A 19,179-nucleotide genomic window follows, 5' to 3' on the forward strand; every position below is an offset into this window, starting at 1 on the left:
TAAGGTCGCTGGAAAACACTACCAAGAATATGTATATGTATATATCGTTTTTTCTACGATTAAATGAAAAATGAATAATTGCAGTGTATGCGCACATGAGGACATCGACAGCCACAGCAACGTGGAAGTTTCGGCCTCCGATTGGAGTGAATTTCTCACATGGTACGAACGGTTTTTGCATAAACGTGAAATCTTGGAGAAAAGCGACGGAATAGACATCGAGGTATCTGTTCATAAATAATTTAACTATTTACTCGATCGTTGCATCGTGACGTTTACGACAGGAACTCGTGCCGTACACGGCGAACACTCTCAAAGACATGATACAATGCCGGCCACAGAGTCGTATTGACGGAATGCGGAATGTCTGGATCTTGAAACCGGGCGATAAAAGTTTAGGAAGAGGTATAGTCCTGAAGAATTCGTTGAGCGATATCCTGAACAAGATAAAGCACGCCACGAGAGAGTGTATGCAGTACGTCGTGCAAAAATACATAGGTGAAATTCTTTACACGAGATTGATAGGGATTTTCGACAATTTTTTGTTTTCAAGTATTACCTGTTATTTTTAGAACGACCCCTGCTCGTTCATAAAACGAAGGTCGACGTCAGACAATGGTTTCTGATCACAAGCACTCAACCGCTGGTCGTCTGGATGTACAAGTAACGATTTTTTCAGATGATTTCTACGACTTTTCATTACCTGTAAGTTTTGCTTCGTTTTAAACCCTGTTTCCTTGCGAAGGGATATCCTGCTGCGGTTCGCGTCGAAAGACTTCACCCTCGAGAACTTCCACGAATCGATTCATTTATGCAACACAACGGTGCAGCTCAAGTATAGAAAAACGGTTCGACCGAACATGCAAATACCCGGGGAACTTCATTGGAATCTTCAGAAATTCAAAGAATATTTAAAGTATGCATTTAATTCCGCCCGAGGGAAAAGCTCCCTTGCATTCATTATTTCTGTCGCTTGTTTCTCTCTCAGAGCGACCGATCGCGAATCCGCCTGGGAGAAGCTGATCAAGCCGGGTATAAAGCAGAATTTAATTGGGGCACTTCTGGCCTCTCAAGAAAACATGGTGAATCGAAAGAACAGTTTCCAATTGTACGGCGCCGATTTTTTGATAATGGACGACCTCTCGGTCTGGTTAATCGAGATCAATACGAATCCACGGCTTCATCCGCCGAGCAGTTCCGTCACAGGGAAACTTTATCCGGAAGTGATCGAGGATACGATGAAAGGTAAAGTGGTGAACAAATTCGTTATAGAATGAAGACGTGTTTGCGTCGCGTTAAAGTGGTCATAGATCGGCGTAAAAACAAGAAGGCTCCTCGTGGGAAATTCGAATGTATTTTCAAGCAACGCAGTCCATTTCACGGTAATGTTTTCGGGCAAGCGGTAAGCCTCGGGATTCGTGGAAAATCTCTGGTTTCGTCGCAGCATTCACCGCGGAAATCCTGAATAATAACAGATGGGTACGTATAAACTACAATAAGCTGGACAACAGTTTAATAAAAACGTGTTTATTTTACAAGTAACAATGTTGCGGGTATACAATCCTATATGAACAAATGGTTTGTATGCGTTATGTTGATACATATAGCTATACACGATTGCGTACAAGACATATTCTTGTTCATTGGTTGCATTCATACGTTTCTACACGTACAAAATGATCCATTCAGCGTGTCCGTTCTATTTTTGTCTTTCATTACCAGCGTTACTTCTTACTCGTAATTTTGATTAGAAAAGAACATTCTCTCTTCGGTTTCTCCAGGCGGAACGTTATTTCCGCGAGTTCGATCCTAAGAGACATGATGCACTGTCCAGAACGATATCATCGCAACGTACTAAAAAAAGACACTAGCTCTCTCCTTTTACTCTATTGCTTCGAAACTGGTTCCGTACGGTTGTGTATTACAGGACGCACGATAATCTGTGTCTATTCTCATAGAAAATTCATCTATGCCTTCGTATTCAATTACAAAAAATCTATCATTGGTCGTACGAATAATATTGACCATCTCGAAAAAGGTTTATCGTCTGGCCGTATCCAGTTCGAAACGCGTGAAGCTTAACACGAGAGTCATGTTTCGTTTAAATTAATTGTCCTGACTGAAATAAAATTATCACTTCGTTTTTCCGTGTAATATAATTACAGCGAACCGACGTTATGTATAAAACTGCACTGTTGCAATTTGTAAGAGCAGACCTAACTAGGCTGGACCACACTTTCGTCAAGCAGAACCAGCATAAACTACTACATAGTTTGTTAGCTTAAAAAAAAGGGGGGGGGGTAGGGGAAAGAAAAATATACAACATACATTAGAACACATACAAGTAGCGGTGTCTACGTTTTCGCGAACAGAAAGCGGCCTGGGTCTGTCTTGACGTTAGTGTGGTATCGTGAAAAGATAAAGATCCCATCTGTATCGGGGTTCGAAATCCGGCGAGCATAGAATTAATTATTCGATTCTGACGTGGATACGGTCATCAGAATCGAATAAGAGAGTTCAACATCGCCGGACTTCGACGATCATCGCAAATACATTCGGGTGTGAGCTTTGGATTTTTTTCGCTGCGGATTTTCTGTACGTATATTCGTACACGGCGCAGCAGCATACGACGACTGTTCACAAAACGATTCCAATAGAACCGACAAGATGTATAAATATCACATGTAAAACTGCACGAAATGAGGACAGAGACTCACGTAACTGGCTTTAGCGTAAAGGACAATTTAGGCCTCGAGTTGTTCTTCCCGAGAATTTTCTTTTGCTCCTCTTTTACACGCTTTTCATGTTCTTTCCTCATTCTTTGCCTCTCCTCTTCCATCAAACGTTGCTGTTCGACCATGGCCAATCTTTCCTCGGCCTATGGACAGACAAAACGGACGAATTTTTAAATCACCGTTATCATTTTTCCAGTGATTAGCTCTCCCATCCAATGGCAATGACATACCAATTTCTTCTGGGCTTCTTCGATTTTTCTGTTGTTCTCCTCCACGATCCTCTCTAGTTCCTCGCGCTTCTTCCGCTCTTAAATTAGGATGGTTTGTCGAGAGAGAACGTTTTTAACGGAGGGCACATGTGAACCCAGCTCCTCCGTTCGGATCGAACCGAGCTCCTCTTAGCTCCCAGCGATTGCTGTTTATTGTCTGATTCCCCCAGATGGAGATACGACGACTTAGGATGCCACTTGAAAGTGAAAAAATCGTGAATTATGATTTCTGAATTCAATCCACTGTGCATGCAAAACGACGGTACGGAATAATTTACGGTAGCAAAAACCACGATAGTTTCTAGTTCGTAAAGTGCATGGTAAACTCTAAGCTGCGCAAGGTGTGAAGATACTTGATGAGACAAAATATAATTAGATGCAAGAGAAACGTAATCTTTTCGCAGGGAAGTAAACTGTTCGCGTGCACGATAATGACTGATGCGCAATCGACGTAAAGAAGTAGGTGTGATACGTATTTAAAAAAAGAAAAGAAAAAAAAAGGAGAAAAAGAAATAGTTACGAACGAATGATGCCATCCGCCCCGACCTGTCGACGGGAATGCGTTGTGTCCCAGGTTACTAATTATGTATTTAGTAAAATCTAAAATATATCCCTAGTATGGTCTCGTCGAATACATAGCGTTTAAACAAAGAATGATAATAATAATATTGGTATAAAATGAATTATGAATATATAAATTGGATAATACCTGAATGAAGCTCACGCCAGCACGTAGGGGATGCCTTCTTCATCGACAATCACTCAGCAGTGAGTAAAAAACCGGCATCTTCTGTTGGTAGTCAGTAAGGAAGGTGACCTATATATTTGCTAGGTCGTGCTTTGTTGCTATGGGATTTTCTAATTCTGCCCCTTAAGATCTATACGCCTCCCTTTCTAATTATATGTAGGTATATATAAATATATATATAATCTCTCCCAAACTTGTTCACATAGTTAGTGCAAACTCAATGTGCGAAGCAATAAGGACATAAAAAGTATATAATGGTCAACTTGTAATCAGGGTCGCTGTCCATTTGACCGGTACGTGCTGATTCCCCGAGGGCGAGAATAAATAAATGTGCACATACACAAAAGACATAGCGCGGAAGAACACTCCTAATCGTATTTGAAGGAAAACGTAGTTCATGTAAATTAAAAAATAAATAAAGTTGGATATAACATTGCTTATTAAGTGTTTAATTCGAGTAGTTGCCAATTAGATCAAATAACAGGACCCATTCTTAATATTAATTCCGCTACTCGATGTAAAATATTTTCCACCCACCGATTTTCGAGGCAAAAGTTACAATATAAAAACTAAACAGAATTTTCGTGTATGTAAAAACAAAATAATGTCTATTAAAAGAACAGATAAAATCTAAGTCATTCCTAATAAAGTCAGGATATCTTTCTTACCATTGCGCGTGAAAAATTAAGATTTCCATGAAAGAAGTTCGGCAATTAGGTGATATCTAGCTCTGACCGGTAGCAAAAAGCTATTCAAGGGAAAATATCACTTTCCTATAATTTCGTGGAAAAATAACTTTATTTCAAGCTTGCGATGGTCACTTTTTTTTCATTTTTTTCAGTAAATTACAAAGTTTGGGATTCGCTAACTTTCATTATTCGGACGTAGCATTTTCTTTTCTACTTTTTAAAGACTGTATGATGCGATTATGTAGACATTCGCACACGCGGATATAAACTATACTGATAAAGTAATTAAGTCTTCTGGATTGGCAGAGTACCGTGATTGTGAAAAAAAACTGCGAGCAGGAACGTGAAGATCGCGTTCGAACGCAATTTTTTCCAATTTCAGGTACGACTGGCAATCGAAAATATTGTGTGATGAAAGGTATTAATGTTGTACAAATATATAAATATATACATGGTACAAATACAATATTCTGTTCATAAATAACCGATACATGCGCCTATGATAGCAAAATTCTTCTCATAAGAGAAAGTATATATCTTCCCAACAACGCGACCTCAGTGGATGCTGGGAAGTCGAAGCAATGTGGCTTTTCAACGATATTTCTTTTTTCCATAGTAAACAACCACAATGCTTCAAGCCCAAACGCTGTGATCGCGAAATAGAGAATTAACATAGCGTTATGTTCACGCGAATGAACTTTTCACCGCAGGTATTTCAACTAGTTATTTTTAGACAATAATTCGGAATATCCAATTAAAATATTACGATTTTCTCCATTGATACATACAATTTTAACGTGTGTTAAATATAACAGATTTAAAGAAAAACACTTCAACTAATGTGCACCTTATAAAACAAGCTGCTAAATTTATCATAAACTTTTTCATTTTTTGTTTGTTATATGTTTAATTTTTACTATAAATGTATCCATTAGAATGGATTGCTCATTTAGATGTAAAAACAATACGAGGATAAAGCACCAGACTTATTTCCTGTTGATCATAACAGCGCTTGGGCTAACACTGGCCAATGTTTCTCTGGATTGGTCTTACCTCTCTTCGTTTCTCCTCCTCACGAAGTTTTGCTTGTCTCCATTCCATTTCCTCCATCATTTGACGCTCCATTGCCCTTTTGGCTTCTTCTACTCTCCTTTGTACTTCAGCTTCTATTTCCTCCTTACGTTTCTCTAGCTCCTCCTCCACCCTCTTCTGCACTAGCTCCTCAATTCGCTTGGCAGCCTCCTCCTCAACCATTTTTTGCTCCACTTCACGTTGTCTTCTGTAAGCATAGAAATATTTTGTTGTTCTAACGCTACATAGGTAGCGAATAGTTATCGAACAAATACCTGACATGCTTCTCTTGCAAAGATTATTACAACAATCAATTATGTCATAAAATGTATGTTTAAGTTGGGAATCAATTTAATTGCTATAACTTGTTTTTGTGGAAAATTATAAAATGTTACTCATGTATGTCCTGAACACATATACAGTATATATATATGTGTGTAAGTAAATACAATACAAGTGAACCACCACCATGTAATAGTTTTTCCATCTTACCCAACTGCATTCGTAGTGAAGATTTTGTTCGATAATTCTTTCTTTTTCCTGACAACATAATTAGAAATAAAAAAAACGTATACGAATGCAAATAAACCATATGAAATAATATTTATTGCATGTCATAAAAAAAATACAAGCCAGATTAGGAGGTGAAATGAACCACCAAATACAATGTAATGTATAACACTATTTCCATATGAAGACCACAGATGAAAAACATGATGAAGAATGGACATCTCATGTTTTTCCTTGTTGTCTTCATATGTACACACCATGTAAACGACAAGAGAAACATCAAATTCAATCTAAAGATTCACCTTCTTTGATTAAATACTTTAATAAAGTATGATAACTTTGATTAATATATAAATCAAAGGAACAGGAAGTCACTTTATCTCAATTACCTTTGCCGTTCCATTTCTGCTAATCTCTCAACCTCATCCATTTTGCGATCCCTATCTCTATATGAACGTTTCTTGTGACTGACAATGTGTACATCATCTGAAGCATCAGACCCGGAACTAGAAGATGCAGAATGGGACCGTTTCCTAAATAAACAAACAAATACACTGATTAGATCAGAACGTTAATCATGGGTGAAGACACTAACATAGTAACTTACACAAAAACTGTGAAGTGTAGTGCAACACTTAATAATAGGATATTCAGAACTTGCGACGCACAACGATATATAAAACGATAAAGGACGTAACTTCCAACAACATACATATATCAAAGTGTAAAGATGCTCTCCCACTGAGCGTGGAGGCAAAATGGCGGAGAACTTAATAAACTGAAATAATTGGAACGTACATACAGATGACAATGGAAAAGAATGTGTATTACCTTGATTTCGAACTGCGTTCCTTTGGTTTATCTGAATATTTATTGTTAGAAGAGTGCTTTTCTCGAGATTTGGAGCGTTTCCTCGAGTGCTTGCTCTTGTGACGCCTTCTGCTCGGAGATTTAGTTCTGGATCTGGAACGGCCCATTTTGACGAGTTTTATCGTATTTTCAAAAGACTCGTACGTGAAACGGAGACTATATTACAAATCTGATAAATAACTACAGTTAAAATTGACCGAACAACACGCGAACACAAATGTAAGGAACTATCTACGTCCAACGCGTACACTGCACCACTGACTTATGCCGTAGCCTGGGCAGCCATGTTTCAATTACTATTGAAGATGGCGTGTAGGCTACAAAACACTTCAGTACGTTGTGTTCTTTTGCATGGAAACATTAAAAATAATACGAATACGTTTTGGTAAGTGATACCATACTCATATTTTTGAAGACACAGATACTTTCTATATGAATTATTTACAAATTAATGGACCTCGCAAAATATCTTCACGTATCAAAGTTTATTGTTCAAATCCCACTGTAATGTTTCTTCCATTCGTATTCCACCAATCACATTTTGATCCCAGTTATACATACCGTACAGTGTACAATATTTTTCAATGAAACAAACAGACAATAATTCCTCGAAAAAGGAGTAAGGTTATATGAAAGTATAATTAATTCCACATTAAATTGGAATCGAATAGATTTGCGAATAACGCTATATCCGACTTGAGTGAACAATTATTGTTGCCCATGCATTCAAAAGGAAAGGGATAGAAGAATAATATACGCATACACCTGGAATAGAAGTTTATCCGAGTAAGAGAACACAGAGAGAGAGAGAGAGAGAGAGAGAGAGAGAGAAGCATTAAAATAATCGGTAATATACAATCAAAAATTCAAATAGAATCATAAGGCGGGAATGGAAGTTTCACTGGTGTCGCGCGTGTTCCGAAAAGCGGCGGCACCCGTTCACAGCTGTGTCGGCGTCGCGCGCACCTCATTCGGCTCGTTCCGCGACAGCAGAAACCAAGATGGCGCTCCTCTGTTTGCGGATAGTTCTGCGACGTATATAAATACGTGAAAAAAAAACAGTGCGAGAATCGGTTCACGGTGGATCGGGTGGATTGTGACGATCGGTGTACGCGTGTCGTCCGGTGACAGTACGTTGATAACGCGCCGCGATTACCGGGAGTCCCTTGAACGCCGGTGGAAATCGGCTGCGGGTATTTCGAACGTCGGCGAAGGTGCTCTCGGTGCCCACCTGAGGAATGCCAGATTATCCTCGATACCGCGGCTCGGTAGACAGGGGGACACGTTAATCGCGCCAGGGATCGTATACGTACGGGTCGATCCCGGTGGTGTTTCGTAAGGTGATCCCCCGCGAAGGTGCACGCTCGTTTCTTCCGTGACGTATGTGTGTCGCGGAGGGCTGCGAGACAGGTCGGTCGCGAGTGTCGTCGTCGTTCACGTCGTCGTCGTGGTCGTCGTCTGGGTGCTCGTGGTCAGTGTGCCGTGGCGTTTATCGCAGCTTCGATGCGCCTTCGTCCTCTATTGGATATCTGGACAGGCGAGATCAGTTGCTGCTGGAACAACTAGTCCGGCAGCTCCGGGGGACGACACTCTTCGGCAGGAGCGGTGGGGCAAGGAGGTGCCGGAAGCAGCCGCGAGCCCGGGACCATAACCAAGAAGATGGCTTTCAACGAGGTGAGTTTCATTCGTAAGCTAAAAACCGTTTGTGTGTGGCCTATCTCTCTCGGTTCGGCCGTTCGATCCCGCGGGCTGACCTCGCGACCCCCAAACGCCAATTCTAACCTAACCTCCATTCCTGCGCACAGCTGGCATGTTATCAAACTCTCCCTCCACCTCGTCGACCCGTCGTCCCCTTCACCTCCTTTCTGCATCTCTTCATTCTCATCCTTTCCTTTCTCCGTCTACATAGACCTATACTTTGTCCCACCGTTCTTGCTCTCTGCGACACACCGATCTTTTTTATCGTTGCCCATTCTGGTCGAACCAGGAGGGACACATACCAGATGCATCATCGAAACCGGAACGAGAACGACGTGTATCTCTCGGTCACATCGGGACGCATATCGAGATAATATTACGCCGTCATCGAATGCCTTTGCACGATTCATTCTTTTTTCCTCTCTAATTTTCGCACGATACCAGGAACGTCGCATGCCGCATTATCGCTCCCCGCGATAATTTCATATCAGGTTCGCGCGGGAAGCGGTTCCGCGATCGGTGCAAACGTCGACCCATTGTCGGTCATTCGTCTCCTAAACACGACTTCAAGAATTATCCTTGTTCCCCATTAGTCTCGACTAGGTGACACGGTCGACGAATCCCTTTTTCGGTATGAAACGATCTTTCAGTCATAAACAATCCGAGTAACAAAAACTCTTGAAAGATTCCCAGTACATATTTGCTTCGTGTAACATTTATCGTGGAACGATCAGGTTTCAAACACAAACAGAGAATAATAGTGATTGCAAGGTGTTTCCAGCGACCAGTATATTCGAATTGACGAGCCCGTAGTTCTCGTATTTCCCGCGAAAAGACGCGACACGTGTCCTCCTGACGATAAAGTTTACGCTTTCAGCCTCAGTTTTGTAAACAATTGCATCACGTTAACGCTCCAGGATTCGTGTCTAGCTACTACGCCTGCATCGTCACCATCGCATGATTCCCCGATGCTTCTGCAGTTGCTCCGATATTACGTAACCGTATCCCATAAAGAGTCGCGAGATATCGTGTTTCCACGAGGCAAAAACAGCAGAGAAAGAAAAAATAAAACAACGAAATCGTTTCAATGGACCCGATTCCGGTGTAACACGATACACCACCTTAAGTCGGTGCGAGCCCTTCAATACCGACTTGTGTGTGTTTGCAGAAAAAAAACGTGCTATTCGAACGTAAAGGAAAAAACTTGTTAGCACTTCTGTAAAAAATAAAAACACATTCCGCGGGATATCGGTTTCGAGGCTTTTTGTCGCATAGTTCCGGGGGCCTCGAGATTATCAAGCTAGCTTATCACCGGCGATGACGCATATCGCGACTAGCACCGGCTCTCGCTACCTTTTATCACGTCCCGTCTATTTATTCCTGCCGGTCTCCTCCAGGGAGCAAAAAGAGCACTGCACCGGTAATTAATACCGCAGCAGATCGGATTTCATTCGATACGCGGTCGTATCGCCCGACTGGCCAAACGGGAAAATCTATCCTGTAATTGTACGCGTCGATCTCGATTTTTTTTTTTCTAATCGGCGACACTCGTTCAAGTAGATACTTCTCGACGATAAGCTTCCGTGTAGTTCCTCGTTCCAACCCACGCCAGGACGTTCAACTGGGCAAGAATTAGGTGGAAAATTGAATGAAAGGGGTTGGGTGGATAGACAAGAGTTAATCGTTATTTAGTAGTGGCTGTTAGAAAAGGGGAAAGAAGCGTTTGTATATTTTGCCGGAGGTGCTAAAGCGCGCGAGTTCTGAGTTGCCGTGTGTACGTTTACATCGACACACGCGCAGGCTCGCGCGTAGAATCATTCATCCGTTCTCGTGCACGCTCTTTAAACGAGAAATTAATGATAGAACCGCGGCACCGTTTGTCATTAATCTTCGCGCGTTACCACGCATACTGTTTGCGGCGTTTTTACGATTTTCCGTCATTCGATTCCGCGAACCCTATTTGCAATATTTTCGTCGAGACTCGAATACGTCCATCTTACGATATTCATCCGGTCCGCCGTACGAAACAGTTTTTTTTAAAAACTTTTCTCCCACCAGTCCATCTTACGATATTCATCCGGTCCGCCGTACGAAACAGTTTTTTTTAAAAACTTTTCTCCCATTTTAATCTCATATTTCATTTTCTAGTTTACCGAGGTAACACCATCGGAAAACCTCAAATTTTCCCTGTCGAAAGGGCCCAGAGCTTTCTGGAACAAGACTCTGAGGGGCTTCATATGAAAACAAATAACACTTTTATTTTTATCGTCGAGAGTTCATAAACGGTCTCGACGAACAAAAATATTCATGGTCGGTTCATTAAAATTAAACATGCACGTTGCACCTGCGATTCGAGGGGACATCGACACCGGCGTGCAAACATCGACGCTCGAAAAAGGAGTAAAAGCGGGTAGCCCTTACGGATAATGGCACCTGCTACCCGGTCATATCGATCGAGATGGAGTATATACGAGTGTCCAGGACGGGATTCCACCGTCGTCCTCCCTTCAAACAGCACCGTCGACGATCATACGGCTTCTTTCTCCCATATCTGGGGGCGAGGGGGGGCCTTCGTCTTCTTTACGACTTCACGTGTTGTACTCGCGTTGTCCTCGGTTTTGCGTTGGCCTTTCAAACTTTCGAGTGCCCTATCCAGACTCCCGGCCGCATTTTTCTGCTCCTTGACCATTATACTCGTGTCGCTTCAAGAAACTTCTCGGCGGTGTTTTCCTCGAGTGAGAACCGCGACGAAAGTGAAACTTTCGGAACACCTGAGCGACAAGTTATCCCGAGTAGCTGGTAGTCCCTTCGATTATGAAATTCACCGTACCCACGAAAAGTTTCGTGATCATGGAACAACGACCTCTTGGCTCAAAATTGTGAAAACTTCGAAAACCCCCGTTGCTCGTCGTGAAACGATAATATCAGTACGCGTCTCTAGCTCGTGTTCACGCTAAGCCCTCTGTTATCGGCGGTCGTTATTCTTATCGTGGCCCGGAAAGTCTAGCCTCGCACCTCGGCTAGCGGAGGACGCGTGCATAAACAAACGTAGAAACGTTCTGCTCCTCGTGCATACGTGCACGGTTATCGCCTATGGCGGCGCGGTTGGTTGTTCCCCGTGAAGTTTATCGACTCGAGAATTTCAGGAGGTGCTCGCGATACCACCTCGCCGCCTCGTTGTATGTATGTATGTACCTGTACAGCCGGTTCCGTGCACGGTTCTCTATACCGTTATTACGTAGGCGGCCCGGAACGATGAAGTTTCGATGATCGCTCTTTTTCTCTCTGTTTCTTCTTTTTCGTCTCTCCGTGTCCCGTATATAGGCGATCGACCGCGTGGGAGGAAAGCAGGTTATATTAAGGCTCGTTGATATCGCGCGTCGATCCACGGGAGAATTTATCTTTCGTGAATCTTTATTATTTCAGGCCCGGAGCGTAACCGTGGGAATTCGCGAGAGTGTACATACATGTTTTCTTTTTTTAATTAACACCGATTCGTCGGTGTCAAGGATACCACCGACGTATTTCGTGAATAATCGGCGAAACGACGATGTTCGTCACGCGAATACCTGCGAAATTCATTTCTGTAATAGAGTTATCTGGGCTCGGGAGATAGTCGTCGTCGGGTATCGCTTACGTGGCACAATAGACATTGTTTGATCGTGGCCTCGATGCGGAGCAACGCTTGCTTATCCGCTTCTCGTCGCGCGCGCACGCGTTCTGAGCCAGGGATATAATGTGTGCATGGACAAATGCGTATATTAGATGTATCGGCATATGTTTAGCGATCGAAACGGTGGGCGAGCGTAGACAACGCGTAGGGAAGAGAATTGAACTATGGAAATTGACAAAAGGGCGGGTACATCCGTGATTAAACCTGACGAGTTGTACCTACAGAGGACAATGCCGCATTGTGCTCTCTCTTTCCAGGTTTAATCTCTGCTTCCTGGGGAAAATTGAAATCTGTGAGTCGTACGTTTTCTGCTGGAGAGCAAGATTGTTTCTCGATCGAGAAAAAAAAAACAATCGATTCGATCGCGAGTTGTGAACGGTTTCCATGAAATGTTGAAACGGGTAGGTTATTTTCTATCCCTGGCCGTGAAGGGACAAGAACCGCGTCGATTGCGACTCCCGACCGAAAAATTCTCTCCACGTCATAAAATTGAAATTTATCGAGGTTCAAGCACGCGGCTTGCCTCTCTCGGCGAATCTAAATCGTTGTTCGTGACCACTGTCGTAAAGGTATACCGTCGAGAAAGATACGGGCCGGGCATGGTTTCTATGGGTCCGCGAGTTGCCTCTCTCTGGCTGCGTCGTGCTTGGCCGTTGTCCATATTATTTTCGATAAAATATGCACCGCGGGAAAAGAAAAGGGCGTTTGTTCGCGGCATGCCCGGTACGCACTCGGAGCGAAGGACGTTAAAAATTGGCACCGATGCCAAACCGAGGCCAGTCGTAATCGATGAATAATGGCGGTTCGAATATTCTACCTGGGCGATGAAGGTACTTAACATGTAGGTCTTTAATCCTTTCAGACCTGAAAAAAAGAAATACGATTACACGTTGTAACTCAGTAGACTGTTTAAATGATATTTCGTTTAAAAACTTCTTTTTTACTCAAGTATCGCAAGACACCTAAGAGAGCACAAATGAGGAAAGAAACATGCACAGTACTTTATAACACTTGATAATAACGTATTAACACTTGAGACTAAAGATAACATGAGGAAAATTGTACTGCTGTCAGGTTCCTACTATTAGCTATCACTGCACAAAGTATATAATCAGTTATTCAACTTTCAATTCACTAGACCTAGTAAAAACATTTAGAACATAAAAAAATTCAAATTTATAAGAAAAATATGGATCTGCAACACACTGTACTCCAGGCTTTGTGTGAAATGTTCAAAACTTCATATGTGCACAAATGTGACCACCAGGTCTGAAAGATTAATATGCAACTATTTACAAATGACTTCGACTCGAAAAGATCGAAATTGATACGTATGAACAGACCAATATCATATTTTCCATAGAACTTTCGGATTCAAGGCAGGCTGCGCCGGAATTAATCGTGGCACTGCATTCAGCGGGTTTCATTCGTCTGTACACCTCAGCAGCGTGTTGCCTTCTCGTATATCGAGTAATAGCCTCCTCCACGGTTCGTGTGTGCATGCGTACGTGCAATCTGCAACCCTTGTGCCCGTCTATTTGCATGCGTGGAATCCTCGAGTTGCGCCGCCCGCGCCTATGTACCCTGCGTGTTCCTTGTGTGTTCTTGATCGCCGTTCAGGTGATAAGGTTGAGTTGTGCTTAACAGCTTTCTACAGGCTGTTCCCGTTGGAGGGTGACCAAATTCTTGAAGCACATTCCGTCCTAAAGCCTCACGGGTTGGCAGTTTGCTTTTAGAAACACATACGGTACATAGATGCATTCGAGCGTTCCACATATTCGAGGAAATGAGTAGGCTGACGGGGACGTACATGTATTTCTGTACAGAAACTGTATTGGCTGCCGTGCCCGCCTAGTCTGGGGCCGATGAAACTTCATTAGAACGTTGGATTAAATGGGCAAAAACGCCAGAGGAGATGCGAGAGAAGGTGTGCAGCATTAACTTCGTGAGAAGAACGTCTCGGTCGATCGCGGGCTTCGAGTAGATAGAGAGATATCAGCCGATTTCATAGTTTCACCCATAGAATTCTGGTCCGTTCAGGGAAATTAATTATCGAGTGACTTGTTTTAATGACACGCCCGTCGTGTGCACGGTAGCACGATTCTGCTGGTTCACGCAGGCTTTCTCAGGAAGGCAGCCCCGTGACAGGTCAGGAGAACGTGTTTCTCGGTTTCAGAGGCAGGAAACGCTACTCCGTGTGTCACGGGGATCCAGTTTTCCTGTCTCTGTGAAACAGGTTCCATTTTTTTTTTTTTTTATGGGCCAGAAACCTGAGTCGATCTCGACACCACGGCTCCGAAGTGCCTCTGCCCACTCGCTAGACGAGTAAAATTAATTATAAATCATGGTTGGCCATTTCTGCACTCTTGTGTTTTGTGATCCATGGAAACGATCTATACGGTAAATTGGTATCGGCTGGGAACAGGGTCGACCTGTTCGCGCCGCCACGATTGAAAATTTAACTTTTCCCGCGCGACACGTTTCGCTGTTTTTTTTTTTCATTGTCGGAAGCCTGTTCACCTTATCAATTTTTATCTGTTTCGGCATCGTTGCTCCCGATAACGTGCCAGTTACGTAATCGACAGGGGAGCGACGGAGACGCGAATCGTTGACTCGGGGTGTAGCGTAAGAAACGGAAAAAAAAAGTCGGCCTCTTGCACAACTGGTTTTCGTTCCACGGTGAAAGGAAATTCCGATTCCGCGGTGATGCGTTGCGTGCGTCCGTCTACAAAGAATCGAGATGGAACTCTCCGTTTGATCCGGAAAAAACTCGATTCTATTTGCGGCGAGGCCTTCAGATTCCTCGGACAGGTATCCGCGGTGACTCGATCCGAGGTAAATGCAACCGAAACCAGACAGAGCGCGTTGAACTGAGTCCTCTCGGCAAAGCACGTTTCTGAACAGCAAGTATCTCTTCTTCTACGATTCCGTGTGTTGCGTCTGCGAGTGATACAGTGCTGTTTCCTACAAGATGGAACGTATATATAATTTCGAGTACGTATGAACGATGAAAGGTAGTAAAAGCAGTCAAGCTTCTGTCATTTTGTTCAAATGGCTACGTCCTTGATCTCTATCGGGCGATGTCTCGTCATGTCGGAAGTCACGTTTGCTTTGTGATCGAAACTACACGGCACCAAAATGCTCGGTTACACGTGAAACTCGAGAGTGGTTGGAACGATCGGTGGAAACGGGTTCACGAACCGACCGCTCTAGCTGCCTGAAGTACTTTGCTTGACGAAAGTTCACCAATAAAAGGTTGCAAGAAGTGTGAAAAGAAGAAGGTAGTAGTTCGTGAGACCAATACGGATTCGAAAGCTCGATAAAGGATAGAAGTTCTCGCGATGTTTATTCTCACTTGGTTATTCGTTGTTCGTTTGTCTGCGCGCGAAGAGACCACGGGACTGTTTGAAACGCCACCTTTATTTGCCTTTTCTTCGTCTCGTTTGAGGAGCATAAGTGTCTGTTGGAGTAGGCGGTTGTTGACTGTAGTTTCCCAGCAGGAAAATTTTATGCATATCCTTTGGCTATACGTTGCGTTCCGCCGATATTGATCTCTCTTCTTGCATTGCAATCCGATCCACTTACATCGCGTGTAAAACATCGTGGAAGGTGTCAATGCTGACCTGTCTTTCAAGAGTACCGCCTAGAAAAGAGGTATTGACCCGAATTGGTATTTCGGCCGTTCACACCCCTTCTGCTCGCCATCCATTGAACGGGCCATCTTTTGTAGGAAAAGACACAGGATATCGATCGGAACCGTCGACGGTGCTGCACTTAAGACCTGGAACAAAGGATAACGTGATCCGGGGGTGGAGAACACTCGAGAGTAAATGCAACTCGGGAGGGAAGAATTCATTTAAAAGCAATTACACTCGAAAGAAGCACACTGATGGCGATACCGTTTGAGGAACCGTGGATCTCCCAACGCCTCGATCCTTGATAGCTTCATAATGTACCTAGTGGCGATCGATCCTCCCGTCATTGGAGATCCCCTTCCAAGGCAGTGGAAATCGACGCAAGACTCGAATCTCGTAAAAGTTGGCGCAATTTATCGAGTTCGAGAGCACGAAGGACAGACGAGCCTAGGCTGTGGATCGTGGGAAAGACGCGGACAAAAGGAAATGAGGTATTCCGAGCAGTGGGCTGTGCGTTCTTGCCACGGGAGGGATGGAAGAAGGAAGGAAGGAAGCACAGAAGGAAGTGCAGGCTCGACGCTGGCCCCGAGAAACACGGTGGATGCAGCCTCTGAGATAATGGAATTTCTTTCTTCCTGGCTCTTCTCACCCACTTCTAAATGTGTAGCGGGGTAGGTTCTGCCCTGGAGGATCTTTAGAATGAAGGCTGCCTGCGTCTCTCGATCAGACGTCGATTCCCTGGAATCCATCAGAACGCGTCCATAACTTATTGGACGCCTCGAAAATTTATTCCGACTAATTCTGTTTCGGCAACCCCTTCAGCTATGCTCGGGAACGTTTATTATACGGTTATCGGTAATTGCATTGTCGCGATCCTGGATCCCTATCCAGATTCATCATTTCCACGTCGGTATCGGTATCACGATGTGACAGTAATTTAACTCTTCTGAAATGTTTTCGATGCCGATAGGGAGTTTCTGGAATGATTACGATAGAGACCTTTTCATTATGGCAAAACCGTTCGAACGATCTCTGTGCACACGTCAAACGGGTATGTACGAAGCGACGCGTCGAACTAACGGTTGATGAACGCGGATCGGTCGTTCGGTGCGCCATGCCAGGACCGTCAATTAAAACGCGGTAATTTTCGAAATATCGACGTACCCGGCCAACAATTTCCAGAGCAACAAAATTTCTGATCCTTTCTGGTGATCGATCTCCTTCGTGTTCGTCGAGTCCAATTCAATTGTTGAGAGATCGAACGGCGGGAGCTTCCACCACGGTTCTCGCGTCGTTCTATTAGCTTCGATCTCGATAAACGCGATCGTGACGAGAATTTCGAGCTGTCGATTTCTTACCATTCGGACGATGAATAATTCCGTGCCTCGTCTTGCTCGTTCCATTCACGTGGATGATTAAAGATTAAAAGTCTGTCTGCTCCGAATCTTCTTCGGTCGAAAGATTCGTCTTTGATACTCTTCACGGGGTGGAACACCCCTCTGGCTCATTAGAAGTCGGCAAGATAACAGTAGGTACTCTTATTTTTTTCGATCTTTTCACCGTTCGTTGATCTCCTTTCTTGATTCTTCGCCGAAGGACTACTTTCACGAGCGCTAGAAAAATCGTCTGATCGGATCGAAGCCAGTAACCGAACCTTGATTATCTTTATCAATTTACGCATCGAACGTTTATCCACGCGTTAGGCTGCTTGTAATTAACTTAACCGACTAGGATACTCGCCACCGGTTTCTCAGCATCCTTCCCTTTTACGGTATCGAAGCCACCGACCTGATTATCATAATCGCGACGACGCTTCCAGGTGATATCCCTCGGAGACATCGGATGAAATATTTTCGTTCTCCATGCTCGATGAAAAGTTGCCGAACCAGCTTAGAATATTAATTAACCATCCAGCCACAGTCGTTCCGCGTCCACTTTGCGCCGTTCTCCTCGAGCCTCGGAGATTACAATTCCATAAACTTTGTGTCCAGGCTTTTGTTTCTATGCGAGCTGCGCCAATTTCTTGCGGGAGAGCACGCGTTTGCACGGCCTCGCAAAGCGTTCGGAACAAAACGACGGTATATAGTCACTCCAGCGATTTTTTTTTTGCACGTGAAAATTCGCTGGCGCTGCAGAAACACGCTCCACTTTTACCTGCAAAAACAGAGAAGGCTCGAAAGCGGGCTGCGCCGCAACCAAAGGCGTCGTCGACGTTTTCAAAGAATTCGCGGGTCCGTGTGTGTGTGTAGGCGCCTTAAAACATTTTGTTCCGCATTGCTTTCTAACGCGTTCCACTTTCCTGGAGATTCTCTGGAGGAATCTGAATGTTGTAATACCTCGAACACAGGCCAGTCGAAATGTTCTGCGTTGCAGTCACTAAATTGTCCAGCGAAACGCGGAAAATCTTCTTACGAAAGATAAGACTTAGATATCAAATTAATTTCGACCATGCAGAATTCCAAATTTTCACTCAAATCAAACTGGGAATAGTTCGTGGAGGCATTCGATAGATTCGTGACCATGAGATCATTCTTCGAAGCACCGGCTGAGTTCCTTTTCCGCATACCGTTCGAGATACTCGTGATTTCCGCGGAGATCCAGGGGTTCCTGGCGCGAGGACGCACGCGTTAAAATATTCCTGCTATTCCGGAACCGGTGGCACCCGGAGAGGTGGGTGTCCAACGACGGAATTCGTCTTTATAAGGGAATCTTACTGGAGAGGATAGAGATACCGTTGCCACACCACGCCCCAAGGAACTGTTTTATAGTTGGCCGTGACGCTGCCATTTTACAGCTTCATCGGCCGCCGCGGAAAGAACCAGAAGATAACAAAAAAAAAAAATCCATTACCCGTCTGGAAGCGAGCTTTTCGCGGCTGGTACTTGTAAATCAGAAAGTGGCTTCTATCGACAGCCACGTCGTTCGACGCTTATCCTTTATCCGGTGGATATGTTGATCGACGTTGCACGTCAGAATAAAACCGAAACGATCTGTCGAACACTAGCTCTTCGACGGAAATAAAGCTGTGTACGGAGTTATTCCACGGGAAATCAGACACTTCTTCAACTAACATTTCGAATTTTGTTGAAACTTGTATATGTTGCAGTCTTTAGTGATACATAAATGTATGTCGAAGGACTTTTGAAGATTTTAAAGAAAAAAGAAATATAGTGTCAATCTTTTTTCAATAAATTATAACGTTTATATATCACTGAAGAGTACAATATATCTAAGTTTCAAAAAAATCTGAAATGTTGCTCGAAAAAGTGTGATAGAATGAC

At 43.6% G+C, this 19,179-nt stretch overlaps 3 protein-coding genes across 4 annotated transcripts in view; 2 read left to right on the forward strand and 1 right to left on the reverse strand.

Annotated features, from left to right (window-relative positions):
• Window positions 1-320: 320 nt before the first annotated feature.
• On the forward strand, window positions 321-1,465 carry LOC107185447 (tubulin glycylase 3A-like). The gene is made up of 5 exons (XM_015573119.1): window positions 321-498; window positions 573-663; window positions 746-916; window positions 989-1,245; window positions 1,302-1,465. The coding sequence occupies exons 1-5, from the start codon at window positions 321-323 to the stop codon at window positions 1,463-1,465; spliced, it is 861 nt and encodes a 286-aa protein (XP_015428605.1).
• Window positions 1,466-1,548: 83 nt separating this feature from the next.
• On the reverse strand, window positions 1,549-7,164 carry LOC107185391 (UPF0430 protein CG31712-like). The gene is made up of 7 exons (XM_015573057.1): window positions 6,854-7,164; window positions 6,412-6,555; window positions 6,005-6,052; window positions 5,495-5,720; window positions 3,124-3,130; window positions 2,966-3,042; window positions 1,549-2,878 (listed from the first exon to the last, which is right to left on the reverse strand). Exons 1-7 carry the CDS (start codon window positions 6,997-6,999, stop codon window positions 2,714-2,716), a joined length of 813 nt encoding a protein of 270 aa, XP_015428543.1. The 5' UTR covers window positions 7,000-7,164; the 3' UTR covers window positions 1,549-2,713.
• Window positions 7,165-7,918: 754 nt separating this feature from the next.
• Window positions 7,919-19,179, forward strand: part of LOC107185462 (serine/threonine-protein kinase 26) — a 90,223-nt gene continuing 78,962 nt past the window's right edge. Inside the window, exon 1 of one of the 2 annotated variants that reach the window (XM_015573145.1) lies at window positions 7,919-8,566. In XM_015573145.1, the coding sequence (XP_015428631.1) occupies window positions 8,552-8,566 (15 nt within the window). In that variant the 5' untranslated portion in view covers window positions 7,919-8,551. The remainder of the gene's footprint in view (window positions 8,567-19,179) is intronic. The other variant, XM_015573143.1, reaches the window with a different exon arrangement.

The sequence above is a fragment of the Dufourea novaeangliae genome, unplaced genomic scaffold (genome assembly GCF_001272555.1).
Source record: "Dufourea novaeangliae isolate 0120121106 unplaced genomic scaffold, ASM127255v1 scaffold57, whole genome shotgun sequence".
Taxonomy (NCBI): domain Eukaryota; kingdom Metazoa; phylum Arthropoda; class Insecta; order Hymenoptera; family Halictidae; genus Dufourea; species Dufourea novaeangliae.